At 32.2% G+C, this 21970-nt stretch overlaps 1 protein-coding gene across 13 annotated transcripts in view; it reads right to left on the bottom strand.

Annotated features, from left to right (window-relative positions):
• Positions 1–21970, bottom strand: part of TRIQK (triple QxxK/R motif containing) — an 84485-nt gene that overhangs the window by 25538 nt on the left and 36977 nt on the right. For 5 of the 13 annotated variants that reach the window (XM_072734339.1, XM_026013487.2, XM_026013541.2 and 2 more), the window contains one exon: positions 14222–14303. In XM_072734339.1, the coding sequence (XP_072590440.1) occupies positions 14222–14282 (61 nt within the window). In that variant the 5' untranslated portion in view covers positions 14283–14303. Of the gene's footprint in view, positions 1–14221; positions 14304–15997; positions 16066–16599; positions 16679–21970 lie in introns of all 13 variants that reach the window. The other 8 variants (XM_026013551.2, XM_026013508.2, XM_072734338.1 and 5 more) reach the window with 5 other exon arrangements.

The raw sequence follows: 21970 nt of genomic DNA, 5'->3' as shown, positions 1-21970 counted from the left end.
ATTTGAAATCTTACTTTTCTCATCTTACCATATGATTACCATATGGTATTACCATACCATATTACTTGCATTACATATAAAAGAGCAATGTAATTTGGCATATAAAGTAATTTCCCTGCCATATGAACACAAATTTAGGTTACTATATTATAAACTACAAATAACTAGAAAACTCATTACAAAAGCAAGGATCTATAGTCTTTCCTATGGAATCCTATAGCAAACTCTGGTAACTATGTCAATAAACAAATGATCAGCATTTTGATAGCTACAAAATGAATAAAATCAGAAATTTCCATAGTCACAGGCAAAAAATAATAATTTGAATGTTAATCAAGCTGATGTAAAACTTTTTACAAAACGAGAAACATAATAAAATAGATAAAAAATAAAAAATACAGATCCAGTGGATTATCACTGGTATAGTATACCTTTACAATTTAGCCAGTTATACAATATGATGTACAATTTGCAAAAATTATTTTTTTCAAAATTATTTATGGATATTTGGACTAAGGAGAGGAAATAAGTAAATTCATCCTTAAAAATAAAAATCCATGCAAACTTTAAAAATTGTGTTATAAAGGCAACTCAAACCAATTTTTTTTTAAATACTGAGAACACCTTTATATTAATCATATATTGCAGAGGATCCACCATGATATAACATCACATAAGGACTAGGAAACAAGCACTATGCTTTGGGTTGCTAGAAAGATAAACCAGCAAGTTGCTCATGAGATATTAATTAATTTCTCAAAAAATCATATTAAGAATGCTGACCAAGCATATGTCGTTGAGTAGAAGATATTATAAAGCATATCAGTCTTTAGTTTGCACCTAGCCAAAACAAGCAAATAAGTAGTTTTCAAAGTAACTGCTATGTGTAGTATATCCTTGCAAATACAGAGATAAAAATCAATGGAAAACTTTAAAAAAGTATCACAGGGAAGATAAAACAGGAACTTTCAGAAAAGTTAAATAACAGCATATTTTAGTAAGTTTTCGAGTTAAAGATACTCATTATTTCAAGAGATATAATAGAACACTTAAGAATAATATGAACAGAGTAGATTATACAAAGAGTATATAGAACTTTATTACCTTAGAATTAGGGAGATTTTTTTTATTGAATATTTTTAGGCACTTTCTATCATTAGAAGTCATCATCAGTGATGCAAAATAAAATTAGAGCTTCTGTCTTTAAGAATGTTTAAATCTCAGCAGGTATATATATATACACACACACACAAAAGAAAGAAAAAAAAATACAAAAGAAAAAAGTAGTATGTGCTATCAGCCAAGTAAAATGCTCAAAAGACTTCCAGTTCTGAAAATTTGTTAGGCAGAGCTGAGGTGGATCCTTTTTTGATATAAACACCTAGAAACAGTAGTAAAAAGCCCATCCTATGAAGCTATAAATATTGAAGGTGTATATACTTACATACATACATACATGATAATAAAAGGAAAAATGGAAATGTTCAAATGGTAGAAACAAAGATAAAACTCAAAGCAAAACAGCTAGTTTTAGGGGATATCCTAATAGTCTTGAGTGGGGAGGTGGAGGATGGGCAATCTAAAACCTGTGCCTGGCTGTAGATATCAAGAGGCTTGCACATTTGCTTTTAAGGCCCAGGCATGTGCAGCATAGCTGTGAAAAAGAAACTGAAACTGAAATATATGGGTAAAGTTGAGATCTTCAAAGGACTGACTGAATCATACAAAAAAGACAGAAAAATAACCTGTACTTATTTGGAGAAATAGCAAGAAATAGCAAGAAATATTTCTACTTCCTCTAAGTTCTAGGTGTGGAGACAAGATGTGTCACCTGTGAGAAATACAATTCTTAAGCCTGTCAGACTAAAAAAGAAGTTGTGAGGTCCAAACTGCAAGAATCTTAGGCCAATAAATAAGTCAGAATAATGATCCAAAATGTATAAAATCCCTACTGTGAGTAAGTAAATTAAACACTGCTCTGTAAGATTATTAAACAATTCAGACTGCAGGAACTCTCACAGCAGGAGAAAATAGAAAGAAAAACAAATACTCTATTGAAGATGAATACACACACATGTACACACACACACATACAGAGGAAGGGAAGAGAAACAGAAACCATAAAAGGATTGAAAAAAAGAAAGAAAAATAAAATAGCATGAGGTACAATAAGCCATGAAAGTATGATATGTACAATTGGTGTTTAAAATAATTAAAGAGGAAAAAAACCCAAAGAAATAGAACAAAAGAGAATGATTTTTAAAGTAATTAAATGGTCCTTTTACACATGGCAGAAAAGGTCAGTGAAATCACATATCCATGGATACAAGTTAGACATAGTAATAAATAAATGAGAAAGAATAAAAATTTTTAAATTCTAATCAAAGGGAAGATAAGTCTGAGAAATAACAACCCCAAAATATGACAGAAATTTAAAGAGAGAAAATATATAACTATGATTTTAAGAGATATGAATGTTGTAATATGAAGACTCAATTTGTATAAAATAGTAATTCTAAAAGGAGAAATTAGAGAGAAGGGAGAAAGCCATTATTCACAAGACAAAATAATAATAATAAGATATTTAAATCCTGGGATCCCTGGGTGGCGCAGCGGTTTGGCGCCTGCCTTTGGCCCGGGGCGCGATCCTGGAGACCCAGGATCGAATCCCATGTCGGGCTCCCGGTGCATGGAGCCTGCTTCTCCCTCTGCCTATGTCTCTGCTTCTCTCTCTCTCACTGTGTGCCTATCATAAATTAAAAAAATTAAAAAAAATAAATTAAAAAAAAAAGATATTTAAATCCTTCCAGAACTTAAGAAAGGCAAGAATCTTTAGGATGAAGGAGCACACCAAATTTCAAGTCTTTTTTTTCTTTTTACTAAATAAAAATAAGCATTTGCATTAGATTAAAGCTAAAAAGGTTAAAAAGAAAAATCTGAAAACAGGAATGAAAACTCTAATTAAAAGAAGTGACAATTACATTATTAGAAGATATCTCATCAGAGACACCAGAAACAGGAAATGAATAAAACAGTATTTTCAAAGTTCTGAGGAGATACAAATATCAACCTAAAATTATGTACCCAGCTAAACTATAATTCAAGTATAAGTATAATGTAGTACTACAGCTTTATAAACACACACCGAGATATTTGCATGATATTTGCATGAAGGCAAAAATAAGGAAACTTCACCAGAAGGCAGATGTGAAATACAAAAAGGAAAAAAAGCAAGTATGAAGTTAGATATAAGTAATTACTGGTGACTAAAACTACAAAATGATAGCTATAAAAATTGAGTTTGTGCTATTGAAAATGAGAGAAATAAAGTAATAAACACAATAACATGAGCAACAGGAAGGAGTAATAATATAGAGTTAAAAATCTTTATATTGCTTTGGATAAATAAAGATATTAATAGACTTTAGATTTCACTAAGACAAAGAGTTCACAAAATAAAATTTGAGGAATTGAAGAAGAGGAAGAAAATGAAGACAAAGAAGAAGTAGAGGAAACAAGAGGGAGGAAGAAGAGTAGGAGGATGAACAGGGAAGGCAGGAAGGCAGGAAGGAAGGATGGAAGGAAGGAAAAAAGGAATAAAAATGACATTAAATGAAATGCAAACCTTTCAAAATTTGAACAAGAAGAACTCCAGATTTCTCAGGAAAAAAGGTTTGGATAGAGATTAGCAAAGAAAACCTGCCACAAGTATAATATAACAAAATAGTATTATGGAAACATATCTTGATTTTTCATTCACAGTAAATGATATAGATTTAAATTTGCTTGATCGAAAACAAAGATTCTTAGGCTATATAAAAAACATAAAACATAATGCAAAAGTTGAAACAAGAATAAAGCAGTATGAAAAAAATTATCAGAATACTAAACAAAATAAAGTTATTTACCAATATTAATATAAGACAAAAAAGCCCTAATGAAAAACTTAAATGCATTTTTCAAAATAAAAAGACCATTATTTGATAAATAGAAAAAGAGAAATTACCAGAAATATATACAAATTTAGAAATACTAAGCAACAAAAACGTACCCTCAAAATATAACAGGCAAAACCAATAGAATTACAAAAATTAATATCTCCATAGTTTTAATGAGGATATTTTAACTTTATTTCTCACAGAATGACAGCTCAAACATTCATAAAAAGTATAAAATAGTTTTGAACACCACAATTAACATACACAGTGTAGGTTTCTAATATTAGAGAATACCTATTCCTTTCAAGCATGGATAGAATATACACGAAATTGACCACATAATAAGCAATAGAGAAAAGCTTAATATTGCAAACTGACATCATCCTGAAAGTTTCTGAACAAAAACAATAAGTTTAAGAATCAATTAAAATTACATAGATATATAAATATATATGAAATACATATATAAATACATATATATAAAAGCTCAAGAATGCTATAATGTTATGTTGCTAATATGATATGAAAAAACTGATCTATTAAATGAATACATTATTTTTAAGAAGTTTAAAAACAAATAGCAAAGCATTCAACTCAAATAATTACAAAAGAAAGAAAAATTAAGGAATCGCAATGAAGGAAATCCTAAAGAGTAAAATTATGGAAAAAGAAACAACAGAATACATAGTACCAAAAGCTAATTCTTTAAAACGTGTAAAATATTAGACATCTCAGCTAATATTGATAAAGATAGCATCAACTAAAAATAGAAACTATAGTAGATATTTTAAAAATACTAAAAAAGTTTACTCACAACTTTATGAATACATTTGAAAGTTTTTCATTCAATTTTGTCACTAATATGTTAGCTAGCATGATTCAAAAATATAAGTCATTTAACCATTAAAAAAAGAGAGAAAATTGTTAAAGATCCATTCAAATAAAAAGCTTCAGACAGAGGTTTTGCTAGAGACTTTTAGAAACATTCTAGAAAGTGACATTTCCAAATTTGTATAACTGTCCTATAGGATATAAAAGAAGAGTATATCTCCAATTCATTATAGAAATCTTGTATGACGTTCAAACTAAAACTGAACAAAGATGATAAGAGAATGAAAAGACATATGACAATTCCATTTAAAAAAAATAATGTATAGGCATTAGGTGGTTCAGGTCATGATCCCGGGGTCCTGGGATCTAGTCCCACTTTGGGCTCCGCACAGGGAGCCTGCTTCTCCCTCTGCCTATGTCTCTGCCTCTCTCTCTGTGTCTCTCATGAGTAAATAAAGATTTAATCTTTAAAAAAAGGAAGGAAAAAAGAAAATCTATTACTATAACTTGGCAAAAAATTCTGATAGAAAAAATCTTCAATAAAATGCAACATAATTCATTACTTTAAAAAAGGGGGAAAAATCTCTAAGTAAGAACAAAGGGGAATTTCCTTAGCTCAACAAGTATGTACCAAAAACCTAGAACTGACATGACACATAATGGCAAAATGATTGAAACATTTTCTTTAAAGTTAGGAATAGAATATCTCTATTTCCAAGTGAAAAACAACATAACAAGATATAAAAGATGAACTGAAAGATTTTTTTCAAGTGTACCTATTAGAAAACTACACAGAAAATCAAAAAGAAATTAAAAATTTTTACAAGTAATAAAATGTACTCAAGTTGCTTAATATAAGATTAACAATTAGAATTCAGTAGCATGTTTATATAGTAACAACCAATTGCAAAATATAATTTTATAAGATCTAGCCACAATAATAGCAAAAAATTGAGATATGTATCACTTCTGTTTAACTCAGAAAATTCAACAACTTTATAAAGAAAATAATGAAAATTTATCAAATGCACCAACTATATGTTATTTAAAATGATAAAATTGATGCAAATTTCATACATAAATATAAATTTTTCCCAAAGTAATCTATAAATCTACTATAATCCCAAAATGACTACCAATGTCCTTTTTCATGACTGTACAAAGTTAATTTTAAAATTCACACAAGAGGATAAAAGACCAAAAATAATTGACACAGGTTTTAAAAACAACAAAGAGAAGAGAGGATTTGTTTTACCATTTGTCAAGATGTATTATAAAGCTGTAGTAAAGGGCTTCTGGCTCAGTCAGTTAAGTGTCTGCCTTTGACTCACATCATGATCCAGGGCCCTGGCATCCAGCCCCATGTTGGGCTCCCTGCTCAGCCGGAAGTCTGCTTCTCCGTATCCTCCCCATTCATGTTCTCTCTCACGATCTCTATCACTATCTCTGTCTCTCTCAAATAAATAATTTTTTTTTAAAGATTTTATTTATTTATTCATGAGAGACAGAGAGATAGAGAGAGGCAGAGACACAGGCAGAGGGAGAAGCAGGCTCCTCACAGGGAGCCCAATGTGGGACTTGATCCTGGGTCTCCAGGGTCACGCCCTGGGGTGAAGGCAGCACTAAACCACTGAGCCACCCAGGCTGCCCAAAATCTTTAAAAAAATAAAAATTAGAAAAAACCCAAAGCTGTAGTAATTAAACAAGTATTATTATGATATAATAATATTTCCAAGGCAATAAGCAAGTTTAATAACAAAATAAAGAAACAGAGGATTATTATCAGTGTACATAAAGAATTCAATACAATGAGAGAAAAACAACTTAATATATTTCATTCAACTTTATCACAAAATGTGTTATCCAAATGCATTCAAGAAACTATAGATATATGAACAGATGAAAAAAAGAAAAAGAAAGAGCAGTTAAAAGCCCACTCACCAAAAAAAAGGAAAGAAAAGAAATATGAGCAGCAATATATTCACAAAAGAAAAAGAATCCAAAAATCGGTAAATATATGAGATAAGTTTAACTTCAGTAAGCAACACAGTGAAAGCTAAAATAAGAATAAATACAATTGCATGTGCATGAGATTGGCAAAAATTTAAGTCTGATGATAACAAAAAGATATGGAGAAATAGACAATGCTTTGTTCACAGGACTATAAAACAGTACAACCAATTTGGAGAACAACTTAGCAGCTAAAAATACACATATCCTATTACACAGCAATAGAATATCTGGTATTTTCCCAAAAGGAGAGAAGAAGAAGAAAACTGAAGTAATATTTTGAGGAAACAATGGTTAAGAATTTTCTAAAACGTATTAAAGAAATGGACCTACAATAACATATGCCATTACAATAACAATACCTCAAGTAGGATAAATGAAGTCAAATCTATACTTAAACTCATCATAGTGAAATTGCGGAAATCCAAAGACACAGAAAATTTTAAAAGGAGGTACAAAAGGAAAGGTTGATTATTTTTAAAGACATAACATTTAGATTGATTTCCCAGTGACCAAAAATAATAGCCAAAATACAGTGTGGTAATATTTTATGTTGAAAGATCACACAGGGGAAAAAAAAAAAAACCTGCCAAATGAGAATTCTATAACCAGAGAAAACTTATTTCAACAATAACGGTACTCCTCATAACCAGCCAAGAAACTAACTCAGTAATTAAAAAAAAAAAAAAACTCCCAAAAAACAAAAGTCCAGGGCCAGATGGCTTTCCCGAGGAATTCCACCAAACATTTAAAGAATTAATACCTATTCTCAAACCGTTTCATAACATAGAAGTGGAAGGAGAGCTTCCAAACTATTTCTACAAGGCCAGCATTACCTTGTAGGTAATGAAGGAAAATTACAGCCAACATCTATGATGAAAATGGATGTAAAAAGACTCAACAAGATACTAGGATATTGAATCCAACAGTACATTAAAGGAATCATTCATCACTATCAAGTAGGACTTATTCCTGGGCTGTGCGGGTGGCCAGTAACCACAAATCAATCAATGTGATATACTACATTAATAAGAGAAAGTATAAGAACCATATGATCTTATCAATAGATGCAGAAAAAAGAATTTGACAAAATACAACATCCATTTTGATAAAAACCCTCCATAGTGTAGGGATAAAGGGAACATGCCTCAGCAACATAAAGGCTACATACAAAAGATCCACAGCTAATATCATCCTCAATGGGGAAAAACTGAGAACTTTTCCTCTACAGTTAGGAAAAACAGGGATGTCCACTCTCACCATTATTAAACACAGTACTGGAAGTCCTAGCCTCAGCAATCAGATAACACAAATAAAGGCATCCAAATCAGCAAGGGAGAGGTCAAGCTTTCACTATTTGTAGACGACATGATTCTCTATGTAGAAAACCTGAAACAGTCCATCAAAAAATTGCTAGAAATGATACATGAATTCAAAAAGGTCATAGCATACAAAATCATCTGTTGCATTTCTATACACCAGTAATGAAGCAGCAGAAAGAAAAAACAAGCAATACCCTTCACAATTGCACCGAAAACCAGAAGATACCTAGCAATAAACCTAACAAAAGAGGTAAAAGATCTGTATTCTGAAAACTAGAGAACATTTATGAAAGAAATTGAAGAGGATACAAAGAAATGGAAAAACATTCCATGCTCGTGGATTGGAAGAATAATAAAATGTTTATACTACTCAAATCAATCTAAACATCTAATGCAATCCCTATCAAAATACCACCAGCATTTTTTGCATAGCTAGAACAAAAATCCTAAAATTTGTATGGAACCACAAGAGACACAAATAGCCAAAGCAATCTCGAAGCATGACAATTCCAGACTTCAAGCTATATTACAAGACTCCAGTCATCCAGACCGTATGGTACTGGCACAAAAACAGACACATAGATCAGTGCAACAGATTAGAGAATCCAGAAATGGACCCATAACTATATGGCCAACCCATCTTCGACAAAGCAGGAAAGAATATCCAGTGGGAAAAAGACACTCTCTTCAATACATGGTATTGGGGAAACTATACAGTAAAGTGCAGAAGAATGAAACTGGACCACATTCTTACACCACGCACAAAAATAAATTCAAAATGGATGAAAGACCTAAATGTCAGAAAGGAAACCATCAAAATCCTAGAGGAGAAGACAGGCAGCAACCTCTTTGACATTGGCTGTAGCAACCTCTTAATAGACATGTCTCTGGAGGCAAGGGAAAGAAAAGCTAAAATGAACTATTGGGACTTCATCAAGATAAAAAGCTTCTGCACAGCAAAGGAAACAGTTAACAACAACAACAAAAAGGCAACCTACAGAATGGGAGAAGATATTTGCAAATGACATTTTATATAAAGGGCTAGTATCCAGAATCTAGAAAGAACTCCTCAAACTCAAAACCTAAAAAATAAATAATCCAGTTAAGAAATAAGCAGAAGACATGAATACACATTTTTCAAAAAAGACATACAGATGGCTAATAGACACATGAAAAGATGCTCAACATCACTCATCATCAGGGAAATACAAACCTAAACTACAATGAGATATCACCTCACACCAGTCAGAATGGCTAAAATTAATAACTCAGGAAATAACAGATGTTGGCAAGGATGGGGAAGAAAAGGGAACCCTCTTACACTGTTGGTGGGAGTGCAAGCTGGTGCAACCACTCTGGAAAACAGTGTGAAGGTTTCTCAAAATGTTAAAAATAGAACTGCCCTACAACCCAGCAGTTCCACTATTATGTATTTACTCAAAGGATATAAAAATACTGATTCAAAGGGACACATGCACCCTGATGTTTTAGCATCATTATCAACAATAGCCAAATTATGGGGACACCTGGGTGGCTCAGTGGTTGAGCATCTGCCTTCAGCTCAGGGTGTGACCCGGGGTCCCGGGATTGAGTCCCACATTGGGCTCCCTGCAGGGAACCTGCTTCTCCCTCTCCCTGTGTCTCTGCCTCTCTCTGTGTATCTCTCATAAATACATACATAAAATCTTTAAGAAAAAAAGTCAAATTATGGAAAAAGCCCAAATGTCCATCGTTGGTGAATGGATAAATAAGATGTAGTGTGTAGTATATATACTAATATATAATTAGTATGATATAAAAGTAATATCAAAGTAATATATTACATTGTGGATACATACACACAATACACACACAATGGAATATTGCTCAGCCATCAAAAAGAATGAAATCTTGCCATTTCCAAAGATGTGGATGGAGCTAAAGAGTATTATGCTGAGTGAAACAGTCAGAGAAAGACAAATACCATATGATTTTACTCATGTGTGGAACTTAAGAAACATAGAGAGAGGAGAGAGGAGAACCAAGAAATAGACTCAACTATAAAGAACAAAAATAGTTACCAGCAAGAGTAGGGGGATGAGTTAAATAGGTGATGGCGGTTAATACATACACTTGTAGTGATGAGCACTGGGTGTTGTATGGAAGGGATAAATCAGTAAATTGTTCACCTAAAACTAATATTACAGTGTATACTAAGTAGCTGGAATTTTAATAAAAACTTTTAAGAAATGGTATGTCAATATCATAAAAAGTAAGATGAAATTTTAAAAATAGAGAAGAAATGGAAGCATCGTATTTTTGTCTTTCTAAATTAGGAGCGGAGTTACCTCAGAATCTCCTGACAGCCAAATGCTATTATACTGTCAATTCCATGAACTCAAATCTTATGACTTAATTATCTTTCATCTGCCAGTACCTACTATAGTCTTCAACCCCAAGGAAGTAGTATAGTGAAGGGATTCTGTGGTCAATTCTTTGGAATTGAGTTCTGGCTCTACCTCCTACCAATTGTAGAACCTTGGGAAATTCTTTAACCCATCTGTGCCAAATCTTCCTAATCTTAATAATGGAGATAATAGTAGTTGCTCTCTTATAGGACTACTGTGAAGATAAAATAAGAGGTGTCTGTGGCACAAGATGCTTAATAATTGTTAGCAAACTTTAATATATAAGAAAAGGAGATTGACAAGTAAATTAGTTGTCTTTTTATAATGATTTACCTAGCACATATAAATATTATTTGGCCTGATATACTTAAAAACATATATTTAGAAAATAATTATGTTAAAGCAGTTTATAAAATTTTCTTCCAATTTTGAAATGATTTATCTCTAGAACAATACATGTAATATTATGCAATCTTACTATCCATTTTTTCAATATTATATCTGAAGAAATGATAGGACCAAAACCAATTTGCTTTAGCCGGTAATATTTCAGAATATTGTTTTTCTTAGGTGCATTGCCTGGAAAGCAAGAAGGTATTTCATCTTAGTTCTCTACACATTTCAAGATCATGTTATAGTAATTAAAACAGTGTCCGTTTAGTGTGAAGATCAGTATCTACAAGGTGTTTCCACTCAGCATCGGCCCACTTTATTCTTACTTGAGCAAAGAATAATATAAAGAAAGCTTTTATGAAAGCCATTAATCACTGTCATTTAGTAACTAATTGAAAAGGCAAAACTTTTGGCAGAAGATAAACATTAAACAGTGATATTAAAATCATCATTCAAAAAACAGCATGGTATTACCAAATACAGTTCCTGATTGACCAAACAGAAGTTATATAAATAAGTGAGATTTAGTAAGAAGAGGACAATGCACATATGTAATGCCACTATTCTTTGTGAATGTTTATTAACTAGCAATTAAAGTAGCTTACCAATAACTTTAATAGTAAAAAAAAAAGCCCACTATGATACTCATTTCATTTGCTAATTATATTTCTCTTTTTTTAACCACCAATACTGAAATATCTCTTCAAGATAATTTTAGCTGCTTTATTCTCTCCTCACATTTTTGATCAGATCTGGGAAACATCTGCATAGGACTCCATTTAGGGGAGACAGTGCCAGTGATAGATCTATCATCCTTAGTATGATTTTAGGCTTGTGGTATTTTCTAACCCTGATACAGAATATCAAAAAATCCCTCCTTAAGAAAAATCCTTGAATTAGTTAATGTCGTAATTAATTAGTTTGTATTAACTAACTGGTCAGTAATCTTTTCTATTTCATCTCTCTATCTTTACAAAAACTTAGATATTATAATATTCTATAGTATATGCATATATACTTATGTATATAAATATATGCATATCTTAAGACTGCAATGCATTATCCTTAAAAGTAGTGAAGAAAAGTATACACCGCTCTTACTTTTAGTATATTGTGTTTGATTACGATTATTATATTTGCAAAGTACACACACACAGGATAACTCGTATCCATGCAACACTATAGTTTAAAAACTGGTCTAACCCTTCTTATGGATCTCCAAAGAATCTTGTGAGACAGGTGCATCTGTGAAGTTAATATTTTCAAGGAGAAGTAAAACAGGAAAGAGAACTTTGTATGGGAATATAATGCCTATCACAGCACCCTCTGAACAATTTAGTATAAGAACAGGGCTGAGGCCTTCATAATTATATCACTTTGTCTTACCCTCCCTGGGCTCTAATAAATATGAATAAAAGTAAATAAAAGGAAAAATATGTCATGTTTATAAAACAGAAGACTTTAGATTTTTAGTGTCTATTCTCCAAAATTGATTGTTACATAAAATTCAATTTCAATAAAAGCCTTTGCAAGATATTTTTTAGCAAAAAAATCATCTATGGTGATAGAAATCAGAACAGTGGTTGCATATGCATATGGAGATAGGTAAAGACTGACTGGAAGCAAATACGAAGATTTACCTGAGAAAATGGAAATGTTTCTATTTTGATTGGTATTTCTGGTTACCTGGGTATATATGCTTGTCAAAATTCTAAGAATTTCTATTTAATATTTGGACTATGAATTGATCCACAATATGATTATTCTCTATGTGGTCAGCAGATGCCATTGGATCAGAGACTTTAATATGATCAAGTCAGTCCTATTTAAACGTAAATAACATAACAACCCACACTATTCATTCATCAGGCATCCTACAAGTGAAGGAAGAAAAGATATACAAAAAAAAAAATCAAACATCATAAACCATCCTTCAAGAAATTAATCTAGTTATGGGATGACTGGGTAGCTCAGCAGGTGAGCATCTGCTTTTGGCGCAGGGCATGATCCTGGAGACCCGGGATTGAGTCCCACATCAGGCTCCCTGCTTGGAGCCTGCTTCTCCCTCTGCCTGTGTCTTCTCCCTCTGCCTGTGTCTCGGCCTCTCTATCTTTCATGAATAAATAAATAAAACTTCTAAAAAAAAGAAATCAATCTAGTTAGAAATACTTTTGTAATATGCTTTTATCAGTTAGATAAGTCAGATCATTTTGTAAGGCTCTTTTGATATCATTTTTTTAATTGTAGTAGCAGTTGTTTTTATTCTTTTTGCCTATTTAGATTTCCTCTTTCATGAATTGCCTCTTCATTTTTTGTACCCATTTTACCACTGGGTTTCCAGATTACTTTAGTTATTTATAGTAAGACTTTATTTCTCTACATATAAATTTTCAATTGGTTATATATAGTCTAGATATTCTTTTCATTTTGTATCTCCTTTGTTTTACAAAAATATCTTTATGGAGTATTCCTTATATATCACATTTAGAAAATAAGTGTATTCTCTTTTGGTATTAATAATTATTTTCTGACTTCTGTTATAACTTCTCTGTTTATCATTCAGTTTTTTAGAAGTATTTTTATTAATTATTATTTTTCTATTTCCAAAGAAGTGGGAATGGGTGGGAATGAGTAGGACCATGTAAAAAGACAAGATGCAAAATGGGAAAGGATAAGTTACCTTTTTTGCTTCTGATTTCTAATTTCTAATTTTCCTACACTTTGCTCAAAGTTGTAGGATACAGATTCATTAAAATTGGGGGGATTTGGTTTATGACTTTGTATGTGGGTAAATTTTTTATAAACACTCCATGTACCTTTGAAAAGAATGGGTAGAAAATCTTGTACTTAGCATATAGTCTAAAATAGATAAGCTTCCTGGTTTTTTTGTTGTTGTTGTTGTTTTTTCATGTTGGTGAGTGGCCTTTGGTCCACCATTTTGTTAAAATAAAATTTTAAGGAATTTCAGGCTTATTAAACTATTGTCATTGAATCAACAAAATTTTTACATGAATAAAAAGAAATGATTTAATAAATGATGATACTAAAATATTTACTATATAAAAGCTTCTAGCTTTAAAAATAATAAAATGTATTTTTGTTTTTATTAAGTTAATAAAAATTATAAGAGCTTTGAAAATCACAAGTACACAAAGTGTATTTCTGCATTAGTAAGCAGGGCTATACTTATTTTTTGCTCTTTAAAAACTATATAATCCTTTGTATTCATATTCTGTGTATCATATGTATTAGGGAAAAGTTATTTTCTTAATATCACACATAATTGCTTTTTTCTTTATCTTAATTCACAGGAATGTATCAAAGGGAATTCATTGCTTACCAATTTGCTTTCTGTACTGATCAACAGGAAGTTTTATAGTGGAGGCATCTTTTCTACCCATCTTTGATCTCCAAAATGCCTGCTGCAAAGAAAGAAAATAATTATGATGAAGTCCTAAAAAAATCAAAAGGACTATCTACAAACTTCAGGAATAATTTATTCCATAAAATTCATTTTTAAAGCAATGGGTAAAAATGTCTTTGACTTATTCCCATTAGATATCAGTAAAGAACACAAAATTCTTTCAAATAAATTATCCAGGATACAATTGCTGGTAATTAAATTTCCCAATTATTTGTTCTTGGTAACATTCATTTTATCAAGTATTATCAATACCCAATTAAACCAATGTGTTAGAGAGTATTATCTGTAAATGTGAAAATCATGTACTATTTATTCAGACGGGTTGGGGTTATAGGCATGCTCTTGGCAGTATGTTTCTTTCCAATTACCTATTGTTACACAAAAAGGCTAAAGTTTGAATCTCAGTTACTTTGAATCTTGTTTTAATAGACATGACATTTTAAAAAAGGCATGACATAGGTAACAAAGTGCATAAATTTGAGTTCTAGTCTGTCTCTCCTATAAATAGTATAAATTGCTACCATTTCCTAATATTCTCATGCTTACTACATTATATGCACTGTTTGATTTAGTCCACAACACATCTTTCAAATCTTATTATTTTTATTGAATTTAAATATGTGGCAGACATGTGGAATTTAAGAAACAAACAAGCAAAGGAGAAAAAAAAAAAAAAAAAAAAGGACAGGAGAGAGAGGGAAATCAAGAAACAGATTCCTAACTACAGAAAACAAACTGATGGTTACCAGAGGGAAGAGGGGTTGGGCCACAGTGAAATAGGCGATGGGTATTATGGAGGGCACTTGCAAGGAGCACTGGGTGTTGTACGGAAGTGCTCAATCACTATACTGTACAACTGAAACTAATATTACACTGCTAACTAGCTGGAATTTAAATAAAAACTAAAAAAATTGACGAGATGAGCACTGGATGTTATGCTATATGCTTGGCAAATTGAATTTAAAAAAGAAACTTAAAAAAAAAAGAAACTTGAAAAAATATGTGGCAGAGATTATAACCTACTCACTAAAATTCAAATTCTCCTTTTCTTCCTGGCACAGAGTTAGACTATGTTTCCTAGCCTCATTTCAAACATGTAAGTTAGTGCTTGTCAAAAGAATATGAATGGAAGTCATGTATGTCACTTCTAGACCTGAACATTAAAATCTTTATTGAAGGCTGTGTTCTCTTTCACCTTCCAATTGGCTAGAACCGAAATTATCCCCTGACAAACCTTAAGGGTACCTGTATGAATGCAGTACCTTTGGTCAGCCTGGGGTGGAAGAGGATAAACTCTAGCTTGTTTATCATCTTAGTACTTTACCAAAAAGTAGAATGACTGAAAAAGGAATGAAATTCTAGAGTACTTATATATGTTGGGTGGTGAGGTCTATTTATTACAGACTTAATTGTTCCCAGAGTGGCGCCTAGAAATTGGTCCTCACTGCTTCTAGTAAGGAACTACGGAATAAAGATGTGGTGAGGCAAGAACTGGCCAATTCATAATCAAAAATACAAAGTGATAGAGAGCTACGTAATTTGGGGACTAACAAGGTTGGAAAAGCCAGCTTCTAAAAGCCAAATAGCAAGAAATAAAAGAGAAAAAGGCTTTGAAGAAGAAAGGTCCATTAAGACTTCTCAAAGAGATAGAGAGAGAGAGATAAAAAGTAGATTGGGATGCTCTTCTCTCACCTGAACCTATTGCTTCAGATCACCTGGAAGCAGCCACTATCAGGTAGAAAGAGACAAGTAGAAGAGTTCTGAGGAATAGAAAATAAATAGGTGTGAGAACTATGGAAAGAAATTGCATGGTCATATGAAACTAGCCAGAAATATTAAGACGGCTACTAAAATCTGAGGGAATTATATTTACAAGGAAACCAAATTTGTCTTAAAAAAAGTATGAGAATGAAAATAAATCCTTGGACCTCTGTAAACTTAAATTAGCCCATTGCAGCTCTCAAGGAAGGCAAATGCTATAGATTTGTAACAGCCACTTCACAAGTGACTAGGACGCAGAATCCTCCAGAAGACAGAGCCATAAAGAACAACGGACAAAGGAATTTCACTTCTAAAAAAATCATAATTATGGTCCAAGGAAGAAACTTCTGTCAGTACAATGAATGGGCCTTCTCAGTGGCCTCATGTTGGATCAGTGCTTCTTGTGTGGTTCCCATTTTTCCCATTCTTCCCTTTCTAAATGGGAATGATTATAGGGGATATGAAGCAGTTATTATTCTCTGCTTCACCATTAGGAAAGTTTGTCTGTAAACTTCAAGGATCCACATTCAAACCTGAGAAGGAGCACTGTGCACTGGCTTGAGATCTTTGACTTTGTTCTGGATGCAGTAAGTAGGGAACTTTAAGATCTTCCTACAAAAGAGATAAGAAAAATGTTGTGCATCGCTGTCTCATGACCAGAAAGGTGAACTATGGGAAAAATTGCTAGCTGCTTACTAAAATACATGTTCTCCTTTGTTTTTGCTTTTTCTTTTTTCCTGAGCTCCCTTGACAGAGTTTCCACCTTCTTCTAAGGCTAGCTATGGGCATGTGGTTAAGTTTCAGCCAACAGAATATGAAAAATTAGTGTTTGCTACTTCTAGAACCAACCTATAAAGACTTTCCATATGTGCTCATTCATCTGGCTAAAATGAGATGCCCCCAGAGTGGTGCTGAAAATAATCTAATGAAGATGGCAAGAGCCTATGACATCCTGGGCCCTGAATGACTACACAAAGGAAAGCTACTCAACCTACTTGTTTTTTCTCTTTCAGGCTGCTGTGAGGACAAGAAGTAACTTGTAGCATTTGAGCCTCTATACATTTTAGATTTATTTGTTACAGCTGACAGAATCACCCTAAGGAAAACAAGTATATATAGATGTCCTGTATAAGCTGCTGGACTATAATTATCCTAAAGAACATTATTAAGGTTCTCAAATGCCAGATGTCTTTGAAATTGGTTTAGATCAAACTGTATTGCTTATTTACACATATGGTCACACAGGGCAATCCCAACAATGATACCACCTAATACAGTAAATGGCACCCCCAAATTAAAAATTACTACTTATGTGTAAGAAACTATAAATTCTGCTAAAAAGAAATCTATGTCTCTATTTGTAATAATCTTCAGATTTAACATTATGGTAATATTGAAGAATGTGCAAAGTAAGACAAAAAGTCAAATAAATTAAATCTTCGCCTCTAATAAAACATGTAGTTATCATATCTAAGATAATACAAACTTAAAATTTCAAAAATGAAACTAAGTCTCACCTAATCCTATGTTCTCACTTGTTATTATTCAGAACATTAATACAAGCATCATAAAAAATATCAATAGATATGTTATAATTTATTCATATAGCAATCCATTTGCATAGCGTTTTGCATTTACTAATTGTAAAGAGGAGTCAAGGCAAGTTATTTTAATCTTGATTATTAAGGGGCTAAAAAAATATTACTCCATTTTAGGAGAGAAGTTGGCTTAAATAAATAAATACACAGACATTATTTCCTTTTCAACTTAGTTTTGTGTGCTGCCTTTATGGAATAGCTTAAATTTTTAAAAAGCAAATTACGAAGGCTAAGTACCAAAATGGTCACTCACTGCGTCCCTCAATTCCTTCTTGGTTATTTGAATCAACATCCTAACAGAGATAACATTTTAGAGGTCAGTATTTTATTCATTCCTTACCGATAGTAAATAAAAAAGGAAGAGATTCATAGAGAGTATCTTTTCAACAAAGTGAATTAGATTTTACTTATTTTAAAATGTACTTTAAATAAAGTGATACCAAAAAAAGCTAAAAAAAAAAAAAAACCTGGATTTTTATAAAGGCCGGTATTCTATGGATACATTTTATATGCATATAACCTGTGAATATAAAATCTTTAAAAGAATATCAACCTAAGAGATGCATTAAAGAACTAGCTTTAAATTTTTGTTCCTAATGATTTTAGTGACTGATAATCCTTAACCAAAATTTCAAATTTTAAAACTTTATTCCCTGAAATTATTCTGTTCTATTCTTTATTTACACTATTCTATTCTTTAAGCAAAATAAAATTTTACCAAATGTTGAAACCAAAACACGCCTAGAGAACACACCCATGCAAAAATGACTTATATTTTATTAGCTGTAACAAACATAAGAAGGCAGAAAATATCTTACTTTTCTAATAAACAGATTGAGGCTATTTTAAATGATCGAAAGAGATTCCCATTCATGAGTATGGTGCAAACTGTCAGTGCCTCGGACATCTAGAACCTCTAAAATGTTCTGACTTTTCTTTGTTCTTCAAAGCCTTGCAGTAATCATCATTCATTTCTATTGCTTTGATGGTAAGATAGCAAACTCCCAAGAAATCCAGGGAGACATTAGCACATAGAGCCGCAATTTCTAATAAGACAGCTATTTGCATACAAGATCAGCCACAATTTAAAATGTGTTGTGATAGATGCGGAAAGGGAATAACAGATTTATATTAGCATGTACAATACCAAGATTGTTTTCACAATTTAATTCCTTGGAGATTACATCTCATCACCTTCTTTTATAAAGAACACCGCATTCCCTGAGGAACTAACTTGCTCTGAGACCCAGCTAAACTAAAATATGGATTAATAATATAATATTTATTATTTATGAATTTCGCTGTAGGAATGATTTCAGATTAAATCATCAGAGAAGTTTTTAACATTCCTGAAACTTGATAACACATACTTAAGGAAGAAAAAAATGCTAATTTTATTTAATGCCTAAATTGCATATTAAAATACTTCATAATTAATTTTTATTTAATTAAAACTTAACACTCTCCAGGACTTTTCAGATTAAAGAGAATGTTTTTGTTTTTAATATCCTTTCTTAACCTAATTTTACACAGCAATTTGCCACATGTATTTTTGAAAACAATATGAGACCTTTAAAAACAAACAAAGGTAGTACAATATCCTATCACATTCTGACCAAGGTATTTTATTGCTCATTTATACCTTTTTTATGAAATCCAGAAAGAACAAGTAAAGAAATAAGAAACCTGAAGCCTTCACATATGTCTCTGCTTCCAGAAAAAGCATTCAATCCAGACTGTGACATTTAAATACAGATCAAAACACAGGTTATTAAAAATTCAATCCATGACCACAGAAAAAATAATGATCTCAGTTTTTAAGGCTAAAAGACCCTTCCTTCAAAAAAATTCTTACTTTAGTATGAAGTTATAAATAGGCAGAAAAGATGTTTGGTTATGGCTGGATCAGAATTGAGAACCAATCATGAAAATAAAATCTTATGCCAGATGTTGGGATGAACAGAGTAGTGGGTAAATAAAGAAGGCACTTGTCCCTGATCTGATGCATTCATTATTCCAGACTGATGTTTTAAAAATTCAAAGCTGATTGTGTAAGCAGCATATTTAAGTCATCCAAATAATGGCCCATTTCCTAGATAAAGCAAAAACTCTTAATATACAGGACCATTAATAACACAAGTGTCTGTTCTCCTTACTCATATTCTGGTGTACTATCAAATTCAGCTTTTAGTTCCATGATTTTGACAAGCTCATTCACATTTTTATGAATTTACTCATGCTCTGCAATGTACTTTAAATGTCATTTTCATATTCCCCCATTTGTGAAATCTATATTTTAATATTTCAAGCAAGGGCACATGGTTCAGATTTCCAGAGATAATCCTCCAAACTTAAGGAAATGAAAAAAATAAGTCATTTGGGACACTATCAAAGTGTGACACAGTAGACAATGAATACTTTGACATAAATATATATATATATTGAGATAAATTATTACAAGCAGGACAAAGTCCTATTATGTAAAACTGGAGAGTTAAACAGTGGTCTTCTAAGTGTTTTCAGGGATCAAAGTGTCCACCTCATCTTCACTTTGTCAAATTAATTTCTTTTAGAGCCACAGAAGGAATATGTCAAAACTTGAGAGGCACCTGGGTCAGGGGCAGGTATCTGGGTAGCTCGGTCAGTTAAGCATCTGCCTTCAGCTCAGGTCATGACCTCAGGGTCCTGGGACTGAGTCCCACATCTGGCTCCCTGCTCAGTGGGGAGTCTGCTTCTCCTTCTCCCTCTGCTTCTTGCCCCTGCTCGTACTCTCTCTCTCAAATAAATAAATCTTAAAAAAAAAAAGGCTTGAATACGTGGAAAAGTGATTTCTAAAATCCTGATCACTTGACCACATTGACATAAAAATTCCTAAGGAAAGTAACTGCAAGATAATTAGCTGTGTGACCCCAAAAAGTCATATTCTAGGAAAGGAATCTTAGCTGTTGGGACTCATCTTTCAGCCATATGATGGAACTAAAATGAATACTATAATGAATGTATATCATTATGGGAAAACAAACCAAAATTGGACCCCTATCTCACACCACATGTAAAAATCAATTGAGGATAGGTCATAGACCTAAACAAAAGAGCTAAAACAATAAAGCTACTAGGAAAAAAAAAAGAGATTATCTTTATGACCTTGGAGTAAGCAAATATTTCTCAGAACACAAACAAGATAGACCATAAAGGCAAAAAATAAAAATGTATTGAGCTTCATCAAAACTAGTTTTTGCTCAGCAAAAGACACCGGGAAGAAAAAAGAAAATAAATGTGTAATTTATAAACAGTTTGTAAATACTCGTAATATCTGTATCTGAAAAAAGAACTCACACTCAGGATATATAAAGAACTACTCAGGTAATATACAACATACAACTCAATAAAAAAAAAAAAACAGGTGAAAGCCTTGAACAGAAACTTCATCAAAGAAAATAAACAGATGACAAGTACATGAAGAAGCTCAACACCACTAGTAGTCAGCAAAATGCAAATAAAATAAGAATTAAAATTTCACTATACCCACTAGAATGGTTCAAATAAAGCTTTACTATACAAAATATTGGATGTGAAACAACTGAAATCCTGATACGTTGCCGATGAGAGTATAAAATCACAATCACTTTGGAAAACTGGCAATTTCTTACCATGCTAACTGCCAGCAATTCCACTCTTAGGTATTTATCTAAGAGAGATAAATACATACACCCACAAAAAAAAGCTTTGTATAAGGATGTTCACAGTATCTCTATTCACAATAGCTAAAATTTGGAAATAGCCCCCATGTTGATCAATGGAAGAACTGATGAACTGTGGTTTATTCATACATTCATACAGTGTAATATTACTCAGCAAAAAATATATATATACTGATAATATACAATGAAGATAAATCTCAAAAATAGTATGCTGAGTGAAAGAAGCAATGGCTCCTTTAGACCTAAACCAAATGAGTATTCATCAGTTTTATGCCCTTGTGACATCATTTAACAATGGTGGTCCCTGCTTCTTTCCTGAAATACTCATTAAAACACTTACTTCCCATGGGTGAAGGAATATATGAGAGGTGAGACAGCAGAGATGGAAGGCATAGACATATCTATTACAAAGTAAGTAAAGGGAAGGGGAGAGAGAGGATATTATGCAGAGAGGAAGGGAGAGGTTAAGGAAGCTTTTTTGGTTATACTTTGTTTTGTTTTACTCTTGAGGGCTTGTTTTTGAATGCAGATGAAAACTGGAGTCCGTCTAAATAATAAGTACAAGGAGCCAGTAGCAGAAAGTGAGAGGGTAAAAAGACAGAAAA

Source organism: Vulpes vulpes, chromosome 13 (assembly GCF_048418805.1).
Source record: "Vulpes vulpes isolate BD-2025 chromosome 13, VulVul3, whole genome shotgun sequence".
NCBI lineage: Eukaryota > Metazoa > Chordata > Mammalia > Carnivora > Canidae > Vulpes > Vulpes vulpes.
This window is presented reverse-complemented; position numbering and strand designations above follow the sequence as displayed.